Source organism: Daktulosphaira vitifoliae, unplaced genomic scaffold, assembly GCF_025091365.1.
Source record: "Daktulosphaira vitifoliae isolate Bord-2020 unplaced genomic scaffold, ASM2509136v1 Scaffold_1, whole genome shotgun sequence".
NCBI classification, from domain to species: Eukaryota; Metazoa; Arthropoda; class Insecta; order Hemiptera; family Phylloxeridae; genus Daktulosphaira; species Daktulosphaira vitifoliae.
The window spans coordinates 63,747,167-63,762,263 of NW_026099572.1; the positions used below are offsets into that span (position 1 = coordinate 63,747,167).

Sequence of the window (15,097 nt, forward strand, 5' to 3'; positions counted from 1 at the left end):
TTTCTACATTTTATACGTATTTTCCAATTTTTAAACGCCTCCTGTATAAGGTGATATTGTCCGATTTAAAAAAAAGTATGTTGGATGAAAGAAGTATATATAAAGTTTTTAGAAACAAAAATGTGTGTTGATCTATATAATTTTCAAAATTTTAGAGCAATTTAAAATATAAAATTTTAAATTTTAACACAAAAATAGCACGTTTTTAACTACGGAAACTTTTAATCCCCCCTGTAGGCAGGTTTATAAAAAAATATACCAAATGATAGGTAAAGAGATCATGTTTCTATAAAAAAAAAATTATTTTAATTTGTTCATTTTTGATAAAGTTATGGCAGTTTTAAGTAAAAAAAATTTCAAAAATTAGCGATTTTTAAATTTGTAATTTTTTTGGAGATTTTCCCCATTTACGGAGAACGAGGGAAATTTTTTCAATTTTTGAGAGTAATGTCTTCGACTAGATACAATTTGTAATCCTTTGATGTATCGTTGAAAGAAATCGGTTCAGTGAGATCTAAGAAAAAGTCGTAACAGTTAAAATAAAAAAATAAAAAAAAATCACATTATATTAATATTAATACCTTCTCAGTTTCGCATCGATGCTAAAATTTTATAAAGTAAAAAAAGAAATTTTTAGAAAAGTATAAACATGAATTTTTTATTCAGTTCAAGAAACTTATTATTATTATTATTTTTGCATTTTCAGTTTTTGCGGGAAGAATTAAAATATGAAAATGGCGCTGAAAAACGTCAAAAAGCTTTCCATCAAAATGATGATATGTATATTTCAGTTAAAGATCTATGGGATGCTTGGGTAAAATCTGAGGTGAGTGTTGTACTTTTAAAATTATTTATTATATTTGTAATAACTTTATTTTTGTAAATTTTATTTATTTTTATTATTATATTATTTTAGGTTCATAATTGGACTGTTGAACAAACTAGTGAATGGTTATCTACTTCTGTCGAGTTACCTCAATATGTTCCAATATTTATTAAATATAGAGTAACAGGGGCTCATCTTCCTAGGTTAGTTTAAAATGTTTATAAAATTGTAGAAACATTTTATCTAAAAAGTGTATCTTTCATAATTATTTTTTTATAACTGAAATAAAGTATATTTAAGAAATTTAACAATAAAGTTAAAAAATTTTTTAAATAGCTGTTATCATTTTTAATTTATAGTTGAAAAATGATTGTATAATCTCTTTTATTTTATATATAACTATAATTTAACAAAATTACTATACATTTCCTTAGGTTAGCAGTTAGTAATATGCAATTTTTAAGCAATGTTTTGGGAATTAAAGATCCAATTCATAAACAGAAAATTGCTCTTAAGGCTATGGACGTAGTATTGTTTGGCCCTCCAAAAGGTAAATTTTTGATTCAAATGTTATAACTAAACTTGGATTTTTAAAGAAAATTATTTTTTTTTTTGCTATCAGATTCGTGTCACTAAAATTTTAAACTGTATATTAATTTTTTTCAATATGAATCCTTGATTATTTTTTTGGCATTCATATTATGTTTATCATAAAGTTGTCTAAAATGCATATTTAGCTGGCCATAACTGTAATTTTGAAATAATAATTTTTCAAATACAATTTTTTTAATATCTATTTATGAGCTAATTATACAAATCCACACTGATTTCACTATAATTATGTTCTTATTTTTTCAAATTTACTTTTGTGAAATAAAAATGTTTTATTATATATATTTTTTAAGTATATTCTAAGGAGTTTTAATATAAAATACTCAATTTTACAATATTGTGTACATGTTAAATAACATTCTAATATTTTTTTCTAACAGCCATTTGGATTTTTAAAGTAATCATATTTATGCTATTTCAGAAATTATAAATTTTTGGCTTTGGTGCGAAGCTTAAAAAATATTAATTTTACCAAGATATGTTTTTTTTGTCTGTCACTACTTTCTCTCATTGAATTATCCTCAGCGAAACGTCAATAGGTCAAAAATTGTATCTAATTAAAGACATTACCTACAAAAATTGAAAAAAATTCCCTCATTCTCTGTAAATGGTGGAAATCTCCCAATACATTACGATATTTGAAATTGATAAATTTCGAAATTTTTTAACATTAAGTACTTAATCGTTTTTTATGATAGTGATTTTAATCACTGTCAGAATCATGTATACTTATCCCAAATATGTCGCGACCCAACTGTGCCTTTTTTTGTTATTTCTTAAGGTATAACTTATAAAATCTAAAATTATTTTTAAATAAAAAAATTGTGATAGCTCAGAACTTACAATACACCATTGTTATATTAACAATTTAGAAGTTATTAATAATTTAAAGTAATGACTGGAGGTGAAGAGTAGGTGCTAATATTTTTATAACTAAACATTTCCTGGTTGTACTCTTTCTCTTACCTAGATATAATTATATCAGTAATTTCCTAAATAGTGGTCCAAAAGTTGTTATCGACTAGTCATTTTCTTAATTTGATCATTATCTATTAATTAAGCTAGTTAATTAGGGGTGTTGCCATTTGAGAAATTAAAGTTGACACCCTTAAAATGTAAAAGGGATGAACATAAAAAAACTTAATAATTAAAAAATTGAGAGAAATATAGAACTAAAAGAGACAAATTATTAATGTTATTTTTATATTTTAATTAATAAGTAGTTCATGATAAGTCTATCACTCTGTATATATGTATAAAAAATAATTTTAATTTCACTGGCTCTGCTGGAAAATAAATAAAACAATTATAGTGAAATCACTAAAAATATTATATAAAAATCAGAAGTTTATTATTTAAATAGACTATATTAATAATAATATTAGATACTCTGACAACTTTACTCAACTCTGACTTTTACTCTTGTAAGTAAGAATTGGCTAGGGGCTTATAATTAACTTTAATATAGATATAAAAAAAAATAATAATAAGAATTGATTGATTGTGGCTAATATTTAAAATACTTTTTTATATTTATAGTTTTTTTAATTAATATTTTAAGTATATTTTTTAATATTAAAGAAAACTTGAAAAATAAAATAAATTTAATTATCTCAAAATTATAAATTTGAATAGTTAAATATGCATTTGCGATATTTGTGTACTAGTAAGACTGATCTAACTGCGGCTGCTGGTCACCTGGATCGAGGCCCACTTGGCCGAAGTCGGCGAACTGACTGTGAGTCAATTCGGGTTTAGGAAGGGATGGTCCATGAATAACGTGGCCTCCCAGTTTAGGACTTGGCCCTCAGGGATAAAAATGTGCAGGGCTTCGGAGTAGCGGTGAGCCTGGACATTAGGGTGGTTCTTATTTTACAAATTTCGAAATTTATTTCGGGACACCCGTCCATTTTCATATTCAAGTTGATATTAATTTTACTATGATATGTTTTTTTTTTTTTTGTATGTCTGTTACCACTTTTTCTCAGCTCTCACCGAACCGATTTCTTTCAACGATACATCAAAAAATCACAAAATCACAAATCGTATCTAGTCAAAGACATTACCCTAAAAAATTGAAAAACTTTCCCTCGTCTCCGTAAATGGAGGACACCCCCAAAAAAATTACAAATTTAATAATCGCTAATTTTCGACATTTTTTCAATTTTTTTTACTTAAAATTGCCATAACTTTTTTCAAAAATGAATATATTAATATAATTTTTTTTTTTTATACATGCTTGATGTCTTTACCTATAATTTAGTAATTTTTTTTGTAAATCTGACACTTAACCTGCCACATACTTTTTTTTTAAATCAGACCATTTCCCTATATAACTTTTTCACAAAAAATTAACTTTTTCAACTTAACTTTTGTAAGTGTTTCGGAAGGTCTGACACTTTTTTATATATCTTAAATTAAAGCTAATGTAATCTACTTTATTATGGAAAAAAAAAATTTGACCTCTGGACTTGTCTTCGTGGTGAAAATGGCTACCAAATGCTATTATTGTATGAAAATTATCGATTTTATTTTTTACATTTTTAACTTTATAATGCTATAACTTATTGAAAAGTGTATCATTCAACACAATTTTTTTATGAGAAATAATATTTTTTAATAATCCCTTTTTAATTTAGGATATTAATAAGAAAATAGCAGATCATGTAGCTTTTGGAATAATCCACCAATCTTTTAAAGTTAAACACTATCTAAAGATTTGCATCGAGGCGTTTTTTTTTATAGTGATTTTAATCACTGTCAGATATCATTATGCTTGATCCAACTATGCCACGTCACCACTGTGCCGCGACCCCCCTGTGCTGGATTTTTTTTTTGTCGTGTCAGGCCCATAGTATAACAGTAATACTAATAATGGTCATAACTATATAACATAAATAAATAATATAAGTTAATAACATTAATAAATAATACATAATAAAATAAATACACTAAGTAACATATATTAAAATAAAATATAATGTTTAGTATGATATTGTAATACTGTTGAGTGTTTCAGGGCGTTATTAGTGAATTTATATTGTTTCGGCCCAGGTCACGTTAATTCCTTGGCTTGTGCTTTTTTGGATGTCTTCTGGGGTGGACGTATGGGAGCAAGCTGTGCATATGATGATGTATTGCATTTTCTGTTCTTCTCCGCATAGGCACTATGTGTCTGCGCTATCTAGCAATCCCCATTTTATTAGATTATCTTTCGTTTGTCCCAGTGACGTAGATACTATTATTTTCTGGAAAGGGGTTTATTTCATATTAAATTTTTGACTAACTAATATTTAAAGATTTATTTAAAATTAATGGATAATATTATTAACAAAATGTAAAAAAAATAATAATAAAAAATAATTTTAAATCGTACCTCTACATTATTTATAAATAATTTTTTTTTTGGTTCTGGAGAGGGTTTAAACCCTCCTGTATCTACTCCACTGGTTCGTCCTATTCCTGTCCTGAGTCTGTTTAGTGTTAGCCAGACCTGCCATGTTTCATTATGACCAGGTGGAAGTGACTCGTTCGGCACCAAGCTGGAAGTACTGATTATCTTATTTCTCCATCTGGTCGTCCTTTCTGCCTCAGGATATGTTGATATATGAGTTATAATTGTCCATGATCTTCTTTGATAGTTCAAGTATATAATGTTTCCGGGATATAAGTTTTACTTTCTCTACAAAGGATTCATAGTATTCGGGTAGTGGTTCGAGATTGTCTATGTCTGAATCGAGGGCTTCCGAGAAACGTTCCACTTTGCTTTCGTGAAATTGTATCTCCTTTGGAATGGGACAATATTGGGTCTTACCACTGCCTCAATCTGACAAATTATGGGCCTATGTTGTGTGTTTGGAATCAGGTCTCTCATCTTTTTGGTACAGAGTTGACTGATAGATTCACTGACAAATATAAGGTCGGGGTTGTATCCTTTCTTCTACCGACCATTATTGAAAGATAGTGGTAGTTTGTTGTCGTGAATCAGTACCATGTCCTCACTTTTGCCCAGATTTCTACTGCTTCGCCACATCGTTTGTTTTTTGTATAGCCCTAGCTTGAACTGTGGCTGTTGAAATCACCCATGTCTATGTTAGGATTGTGTTGTTTACTGCCTTCGGTTTTGAAATTGGGGGCTATGAAAGGGGAATTTGGTGGTTTATATATTGATGAGACTGAGATGTTCAGATCCGTAACGGGTGACGTTCCGCAAGAGTCGGTTCTCGGTCATTTGCTGTGGAACATCGCGTATGACTCGGTGTTCCGTATTCCGCTACCATCGCACGTGCGCGTCATCTGCTACGCGGGCGACACGCTGGTGGTAGCGGAAGGCGCCTCGTCCGAGGAGGGTGTATTTCGTGCAAATTGCGCGCTCAGCGTAGTCACCGCCTGGATCCTATAGGAGGGGTGTGGATTGAGCCTCGCCCTGGACAAGGTCCTGTTCACAGGGAGGTACAAGTTCACTCCTCCGCGACTCGACGTTTTGGGGGTGGAGATCCCACTTAAGGACTCCATGACTTATCTAAGACGGGTCGTAGACAAGCGTCTCAAGTTCGGGCCCAAAAATTCATGAATGTCCTGGCGGGACTTATGCCCAATCTGGAAGGACCAAGGGAGATGCGGCGCAGACTCTTAGTCAGCGTTTTACACTCGGTCTCCTGTATGGGTCTCCGGTTTGGGCGTTTACTCATGAATATTCGTCAACGAACCGAAAAGCCCTACTCAGGGTACAAAGCCGGGCGGCGATCCGGACCTTTCAGTGTACTGAACGGTGTCCGTTGAGTGGCGGCGGATATCCTGTCGTCACTGCCGCACTCCGAGAATGCAGCCGGCCCTTCGAACCCGCAGACCGGCTGGCATTTAGGCGGATGACCATGCTCCGGTGGCGGACTCTCCTCTCGGAGGAAACAACGAGAGGCGAGTGGACCAGGTCTCTCATAAAACCCGATCGGTTGGACAAATGATGAACCGGATTCACGGTGAGATGACATTCTGTCTCACCAAAGTGATGTTCGGCTACGGCTGCTTTAACAACGAGTTCTTTCACCGTATTCGCAAAGAAGCCGCGCCGACGTGCGACCACTTTTCGGATCGTTCGCTGAATCCGTCTTGAGAAAGAAGGAGGAAGCAGAACGCTTGAAACAGAGGCAGTCACGTCGCCCGGTACAGGAGGACCTGAGACGCTTGTTTAGACCGGTACCTTAGGTTCTTGTTTTTGCGTTGTTTGTAGTTTGTGTTGTGAGTTTTTTTAACCCTTCCAATATAACGGGTGGGAAGGCACACCACGTTGTGAAACAGCTCTTGATTAACTTTAGGCCGATTCACAACGTGGTGATGTGAATTATAGAGACGGCGTAGGTCGCCCTGAAGTAATGTCTAACGGCAGTTCCAGGACAGCCCACAATAATTCCGGTCGTGGAAAAAAACACTGATCTAACTCACTCTTATAATTTTTGATACAATTATCAAAATTTGAGTTTTTTTTTCAATTTTTATATCTGTAAACTATGCATGTAATTTTTTTTATTAGTAATTTTTAATACAGAAATAATTTTTTTTTTTTCGAGATTTTAAAATAATTATTTTTTGAGATTTTCTTGTATTGTATGTAATATCAGAACAAATACTTATTGAGCTACAAGCAATTATATTTAGAGAGTAGATATGTAGCATGGGTGAATGTTAGGATGGCCCATAAAAGTCAAATGTGTTTTTTTTTTTATGATATTCCTTACTTATTTTTATGCTCATTAAAATGAGTTGATTAAAATTTAGGACTAATCCATATCATAAACTATCGAATAACTATTCGATTTGTTTTTAAACAACCGACTAGTTTATTTTTAGCACAAACTGTTGAATAGTTTTAAAAACTATTAGAATATATTGTGTCACTATCGATTAGTTCGATAGTTACTATTCGATATTTCCCATCACTAATATATATTAAATATCACTAAATTATTAATGTAAAACTCATGTAAAGGAAATTTCATAAAAAATAATAACTTAAATGTTGTTTTCTTAATAAAAAGCTTACAAAATCACTTGTAATACACTTTTTGATTTGGAAAAATAATTTATTTTTTGTTATGATTTTTTATTAATAAAATTGATACATTAATACAACAAAATGTAATAATACCTTACACCCGCCTGTATATATTAATATTACGGGTATAAGTATAATATTGTTACCTATATTGGTTTCTGACATTTTATATATTCAATTATATTTTCTTTATATTATTCTTATTATAGAACCTGTAACTCATGTTAAAGATATTATACTCATTACATTATTATTGGGAGCATTGATTGGGTGTTGGTATGCATACAACCAAAATAAAAGTTCTACTCGTCATTTAAAACGAATGATGAAAGATATGGAAAGTTTACAAAAGGCAGAAAATGCTCTTGAAGATTTACAAGTAATTAATTTTGAAATTTAATACAAAATGAACATATTAAATTTCTTTTTTTATAATCTTTATTGTATTTATAATATTTTAGAAAGAATTGGAAAAAGCTAAACAAGAACAAGAGTATGTTTATTCTGAAAAAGCTAATTTAGAAAAAAAATTACAAGAACAACAAACAAAAGATGATAATTCCTCAACTTTAAAATCTTCATACTCTGATGTTGAAATTTCTCAACTAAAGAATGAAATTGAAGTAATATTTTCAGTTTTGTTTAAAATAATGATTTATATTAAGTAATTAATCCACAAATCTCATTAAACTCATAATGTTTTATTTGATGCTGTGTTGTCTTTTGTATGATTGAAGTTTTGAATGTAAAAGTTTATAAGGTGAAAATTTATTTTCATAACATTAAATATGGACATAGAATCAGCCAAAGAATGATAAAAAGTACAATAAATTATAATAATTTGTAACTTGTATATATTTTAAGAAATGCATGGAAATTGGTCTAAATATCACTAGGGTTTTCACATTTTGACTTAAATATCAAGATCTTAACTATTAACTCTGATTAAAACTATTAGATGTTACGTGGAGAGTTAGCTAGAGCTGAAGGAGAATTAGATGATCGTTGTTGGACACCACCACATGGATTGCAGCAATGGTTACAATTAACACATGAAATTGAAAATAAATCTTATATAAAGAAAAAAATTAGTGCTGAGAAACAGTTACAACAAGCTAGAGAAGCTGTAAGTTAAAATTTTTTTATTATACCTACACATGTGGTTAATATTTAAGTCTAAGCTTTACTGGAGTGTAATAAGGCTTAATTTATAAGTAAGATTATTAAAAAAAAAAAATATACTTATAACATTAATTTAAGCCACAAAAATCATATATTTGTATTTTGTGAACAATATACTATTATCAATGCTAATATACACATAATAGTATATAAAAAATTTTTTTTGATATGAAAATAAAATTTTGATTATCTACCATAAAAACTACAAGAAAATCTACTTTTTAATATTTTATAATATTATTATTTCATTATTTTCATATAATATTTTCAAGTTTGAAAAAACATAAAAAATAAAAAAATATAGTACAATTTTTAGATTGAACAACATAAAAAAGACTAATGAATACTTTAAAAAAAAATTAAATAAATATTAATAAGTTTTTAGTTACAATGCTATGTATTTTGTATACTTTGTATTAGTATACAATATTGGTTTTACATTTTTCAGTTCCTTGTGCAAGAATTATTATGACACTTCATAAGAAATAGTTTTTCAAATTAAAAATATTATTCCATGTTTGCTTCTGATATTAATGGCCTATGTTTTGACTCACAATTATCATATCTAAAGTGCTATTACAATAAAGTCTAGATTTTAAAATTTTTATTTTTATTAAAAATCTAAATCTCAATGAATTTTTTTTATTAAGCTTTAGATGTTATAAAATAAATAAGTATAATTGTCATAATTTTTCAAATTATATATAGAAAAACTACATTTTACAATAATATCAACATTACAATAAAACTACAATAAAATTTTCTACAACTATTTATTAATTAAGTCACATTTATCACTACTAAAATTACAATAAAAAAATATATATATCAGTTATATTAATTTCCAATAAGTATAAGGGTATTAGCTAGTGAATACTTAACAAAAATTTTTTGGTATTTTGAGGGTAAAAAGTATGAACATTTCTTGTATTCAAATAGTTTACATTGAATTGTATTTTTTTTTTTTTCAAGTATTTTGGAGTATGTATATTTTATAATATATATTATATATAAAATATACTATTGTATTATATATTAAATTTTATTAGTGTGAAAAATTACGTAAAAAACGATCAAGTTTAGTAGGTGTATTTGTGTCAACACATGGAAAATCAATTGATGATGTTGATCGAAGTATAGTAGAAGCTAGGTTTGTATCTACAATTATTCATAAATAGTTTTTTGTATTTTCTTTACACAATATCTTTAAAAAATGAATAGAACCTCATTAAATGAAGTCACACATGAATTGGCTGAAAGAGTACATAGATGGAAGCAGATAGAAACAATGTGTGGATTTAACATTATTAATAACAATGGGTTATCATATTTAGAAAATGTACTTTATAGAAATGTACCAAATGGAAGAAATTTCTCATTAAGAGGTTGTTATTTTTATATTATATTAATTAATAAATAATGTTTGAACTGAGATTTTCGAACCAAAGTCCGAGTCCTTGATTTGGTTTTAAAATCAAATTGGACTTTTTTCTTTTTCATTTTTGTAAAAAAAAATTTTCTTTTATCAAATTTAAGGGTTTTGATTGAATTTAATCTCAAAAATCAGAGTTCATAATATCATAATTAATACATAAATTTACATACATTTATTTATTAATAATAGTACTTTATGTTTGTTTGAAGGCCGTATGAGCAGCCAAGATGATCTTGAAGATGATTCTAGCCAATATTCAATATGTGTTGGTCCAGGTAAGGGACGAGACGATGAATCTATTGGTTGAAATTTACAAGCTTTTCTTTTCTTCATTTATTTTCTATTGCTTACAATTAGTTTTAAAATACAATTATTTAATTTTAAAAATGAATTTTTATTATGTTATTAATTTAAATTTATTTTGATTTATATCTATTATTTTGTTATTTATTCAGTTAATCATATATTGATTTATTGATTTTTAATTTTATTGATAACTTCCAATGAAGTTAATTTTTATTTAATTACTCTTATTTATTAACAAATTCCAATGAAATAATTTTTTTAGTATTTTTTTCAGTTTAACAAATTATTAGATCATAATTAGTTCCTTTTGCATATACAGAATATTTTATTCAAATTTTATGAATCTTAACTTGTATTTAATAATTTATTTTAATAGTTTACTATTAATAGTAATTTAATTTGTTTTGTTTAGTATTTGAGTTTGAAATTTTAAGACACTTGTAAAATTTATTTTTAATATTTTATTTTTAACTTAAACCTAGCCAATTTGTGTGTTGCACGTATGTTGGGAGTGTTTATTTATTATTGTATTGTATACGTTTTATCAAGTAGGTATGAGTTTTGCAAATGTTTCGCATTTAAAAATTGTGATTGGGCCTATACTTTAATTTGTATTTGAATAATTATCAATACTTAATGCATATATATTAATATTATTTAATTTGTTATTTTTGCTGCTTTATGAAGATGAATACTTATGGTAAGCAGTGTACATAATTTTCATGTGAAAATTTTATTTTATTGTTTAAACACTTATTATAAAAGTGCATTTAAAATAGTTTTTAATTGCAGAATAAAGTATTATATGAGCAAAACTCTTATAATTTTTTATGCCTCTGCCTGTACATTTCTTTTAAAAATATCTTGTTTAGGAATTTTATTAATACTATTTATACATTAAACCTACTATTTCTATGTATTATAGCTTGTATTTTCATTAATTAAAAAAAATTACATTATTTAAATCCACCATTATTTAATTTTATTAAATGTTAAATTTTATTTCATTTTGACTATTTTATGCAATAATAAATAAATTTAATTGATAATTAATGTACTAAATTGTATTTATATGTTTTATAGGATTTAAAAGTTAGTATGATTGTAGTAAAATTCAATTTATCAAAATTCTGATTTTAGTGTATTAAACAAATAATTGAAAAAAATTAGTTATATTAATTTCTAATAAATTATCAATTCAGATATGTATAATTCTGCTCATTTCAGTCTTTTATTTTCTGATAAATTTCAATTCTAAATTAATCACATTGAGAAAAAATATCAACATTATTTAAATATTGTTAATAATTAATATTTTTTATTTATAAAAAAATAATGTAACTTTATTTTATACCTTTTTTAAAAGTATAAAGAACTAACAACACATAGAAATGTTTTTAAAAATTTAACTGTTTTTTTAAAAGTCAAGAGTATAAATTTGTACTAGTATTAATATTTATAACATTTGGCCTTTTTTATAGGGACATCGTATCAAGACCTTGGTGTTTGTGAAAATACAGAACAATGGCGAGAAGGCAACCAGGAATCTTCAGAGAGCGAACAACTAGACTGCGAAGAAATAGATCAACCAATCCATTCTTTGGGTACAAGAGTTTCTTTCACCCCCAACGAAGAAGACTATAACATCAAATTATCTTCTCAGTTAGTTCAGTCATCTGAAAAATATTCAAAACAAATACCTGAAGATGAGGATAAAACATCATTTGAACAATTTGTAAGATTATAGTTATGTATCACATTATTATAAGTACTAATTAAAATTATCTTGGAAAAACTATATCTTTATATTTATTTCGCCACATAAATTTCATGGGGTTATGTCTTTTTGCCTTCCCCTGTACAAGCCAGTTATTTACTTATATTGGGTGTTCAGTAATTAAGGAAACAGATTTCTATTATTCCCATTGTTTGTAACAACTGATCTGTTTCCTTACTTACAGAACATTCTATGTATATTACTATCTAAATATTATATAATTTTACAAAATTGCGTTTCATTTAATTATTTTTTGTATTTAATAACATTTATTGTATAATTTTTTTTACATAGAAATATTGTTTTATATGTTGTAGAATGTTCCTGGTACATTCCGTCATTCCAATTCAGAATCAAGTGTAGATCAAAAACAACAAAAAATATCAAAATTAACAATCCAAGTAGATAGAAATGGACCTGAAACCTTAACTACCAATGAAGCTCCTGTAAAACGAATCAAACGCCATAAACTATTTCCTATATTTTTGTCAGCTAAAAGTAAAGTAACAAAATTCTCTCAGAATTCTAATATGTCCCTTACTAATAATGACAAATAATATTACAAAAAAACTTATAAGTTTTTTAAATCTTTAAAATATGATGCTTGTAAATATATCTGAATGTGATAAATATGTGATATGGAAATAAATTGATCCTAGTGATTTAATTATATATGTTGAAATGTTTTTCTTTTCTCTTTTGTATTATAAATGCAATTTAAACTTTATTTATTTTAAGCACAACTTAATATTTTATTCCAGTGAATAAATGTAAAAGAAATACAATTAGTATGTAAACTTAATTATTTGTTTAAAATTTTAGTTTATTTAGTTTTAAAATTGGGTTAAAGTTGTCTGTACTTAGTTAATTTGTACTTAATTTATTGATTGTATTGTTATTAAATTAAAATATTAATGACGAATTTAAAATTTCATTAAGATAATAAATGGGACATGTACTGCAATAAACACATTTATGGTACATAAGCTTCAGTGTTAAATCATACTTAGCTCTATTAACTCTTAAATAGATGTTAATGAGATAACTGTATCAGCGGCAAAAATCACCATTCTCATAATATTAGTAACAATGAACCAGTGCCAGAAAAAATAACAATTAATATTTTGCTTATAGATATTAAAGTCACTGTACAAATAACTTGTATTTATAAAATCATATTATAATTATTACTTGAATAAATTAATAATGTAATCTCTATTTTTTTTTTATTTATTTAATGTAGAACTGGAGCTGATAACTGGAATTATTTGTCCTTCTAGAAACTGAATTACATTAATACAAGGCGATCAATGACATTAGGGTACAGATCATTTCTTTAGATAGTAAAACCTCTTTCCTTACTTATATAATGTGTTAAATATATCAATTTTTATTTAAGCAGCAAAAACTACTAGTTTCATTCTTCTTTTCTCAATTATAAGTGTTTAATTAATAATTAATAAAATTAATAATGTAGCATAATAAAATTAAAAAGAAAATTTCTCGATCATAGTCCGCGTTTTCATCGTATTACGCATATATGTATAGTCTTAGTTTTGTACATCGTATACGATAGGCAAAACACGACTTCTGTCCTATGCACTTTAAAAACGAGTGTTTTTCGAATTGATAATTCTAATATGATATCAATGATACATATAATTTTTAAGTAATAATTATATTAATTACTTTATGACAATACGTTGTAAAATAATTTTTAATAAGCTTAATTGTGGATTCTTGTATTAAATACAATGTATTTTATTATTTTTATTATACTTAATGAACAATTATGACTGTGTACCTTGTCGATTAAACGTGAGCTATATAAACAAGTATATAGACTTGTTTTTTCATATTCTAATATTAAATTTACTTCACTTTTACATAATAATAATATCTTATTATTTGCATGATATTGTAGTGAAATAGAATAAAATTAGTCATTCTTATAACTTAAAAATATACTTATAGTTTTATTTCAAAGTTATAATTTCAATATTTAAATACATAGATTAAATTAATATAATTAACAAGAAAAACTTTCAATATTTTTATTGAATAATATTTTATAGGCTCATTATAGCTCATAATTTGCTATTTCATTTATATTTTAATTATAAAACTTGAAAATGTTGTTAAATATATAGGAAACAAAAAAAAATTAAAAATTAATAGATATTCATTCATTGACAAGTTGCTGAATAATTCTCTTCAGCATAAATGAAAATTAAAGATTGATGCAGTACTAGTGATGGGTCGGTACTCGTGTAATCGGTCCAAAGTAACGAGTAGGACCGATTACACTTGGTCGTTACACTATCGTTCCGTCGGTACAAAATACAGTTGATCCCCAAATTTTTACAATAGTGACCTGAGTATTGAGTAGTTCTTGCTTGTTCGGGATAGCGTAACTATGACCTACATTACTGTCTATTTGGTAAACCGTTGACTAGGCCACCCTTTTCTTACTGTGATAGAAAACTAACGTTATCTCTTGGTTTTTTAATAATTTTTTAAAAAAAAAAAAAAAAATTACTAGACAACCAATTTTAAAACTAATAATGGTATCCATCCACATATTTTAAATTAGTGATGGGCATAAGAGTAGCATCAATGAAAAAGAATAAAGCAGTGGAACCAGATGAAGTGCCAGTAGAAGTATGGAAAATATTAGGCGGTGTTGGCATAAGGTGGTTGAAGGAACTTTTAAATAAAATCTTATTAGAAGGGAAAATTTCAAATGAATGGAGGAATAGTATTGTGTTGTCGATATTTAAAGGTAAAGGTGACATACAGGAGTGTGGAAATTATAGCGACATAAAACTTATGTGTCATAGTATGATAATTTGGGAAAAAGTAATAGATAAGAGAATAAGAAACGAGACATTAGTATCTAAAAACCAG

The 15,097-nt window shown here is 27.1% G+C and overlaps 1 protein-coding gene across 1 annotated transcript in view; it reads left to right on the forward strand.

Moving 5' to 3' along the window:
* LOC126894978 (stromal interaction molecule 2-like) overlaps positions 1-15,097 on the forward strand; it is a 32,972-nt gene that overhangs the window by 8,653 nt on the left and 9,222 nt on the right. The window contains exons 3-13 of the mRNA XM_050666390.1: positions 707-826; positions 917-1,029; positions 1,261-1,376; positions 7,700-7,869; positions 7,952-8,113; positions 8,449-8,616; positions 9,722-9,822; positions 9,894-10,057; positions 10,317-10,382; positions 11,895-12,148; positions 12,508-12,744. Coding sequence (XP_050522347.1) covers positions 707-826; positions 917-1,029; positions 1,261-1,376; positions 7,700-7,869; positions 7,952-8,113; positions 8,449-8,616; positions 9,722-9,822; positions 9,894-10,057; positions 10,317-10,382; positions 11,895-12,148; positions 12,508-12,744 — 1,671 coding nt within the window. The remainder of the gene's footprint in view (positions 1-706; positions 827-916; positions 1,030-1,260; positions 1,377-7,699; positions 7,870-7,951; positions 8,114-8,448; positions 8,617-9,721; positions 9,823-9,893; positions 10,058-10,316; positions 10,383-11,894; positions 12,149-12,507; positions 12,745-15,097) is intronic.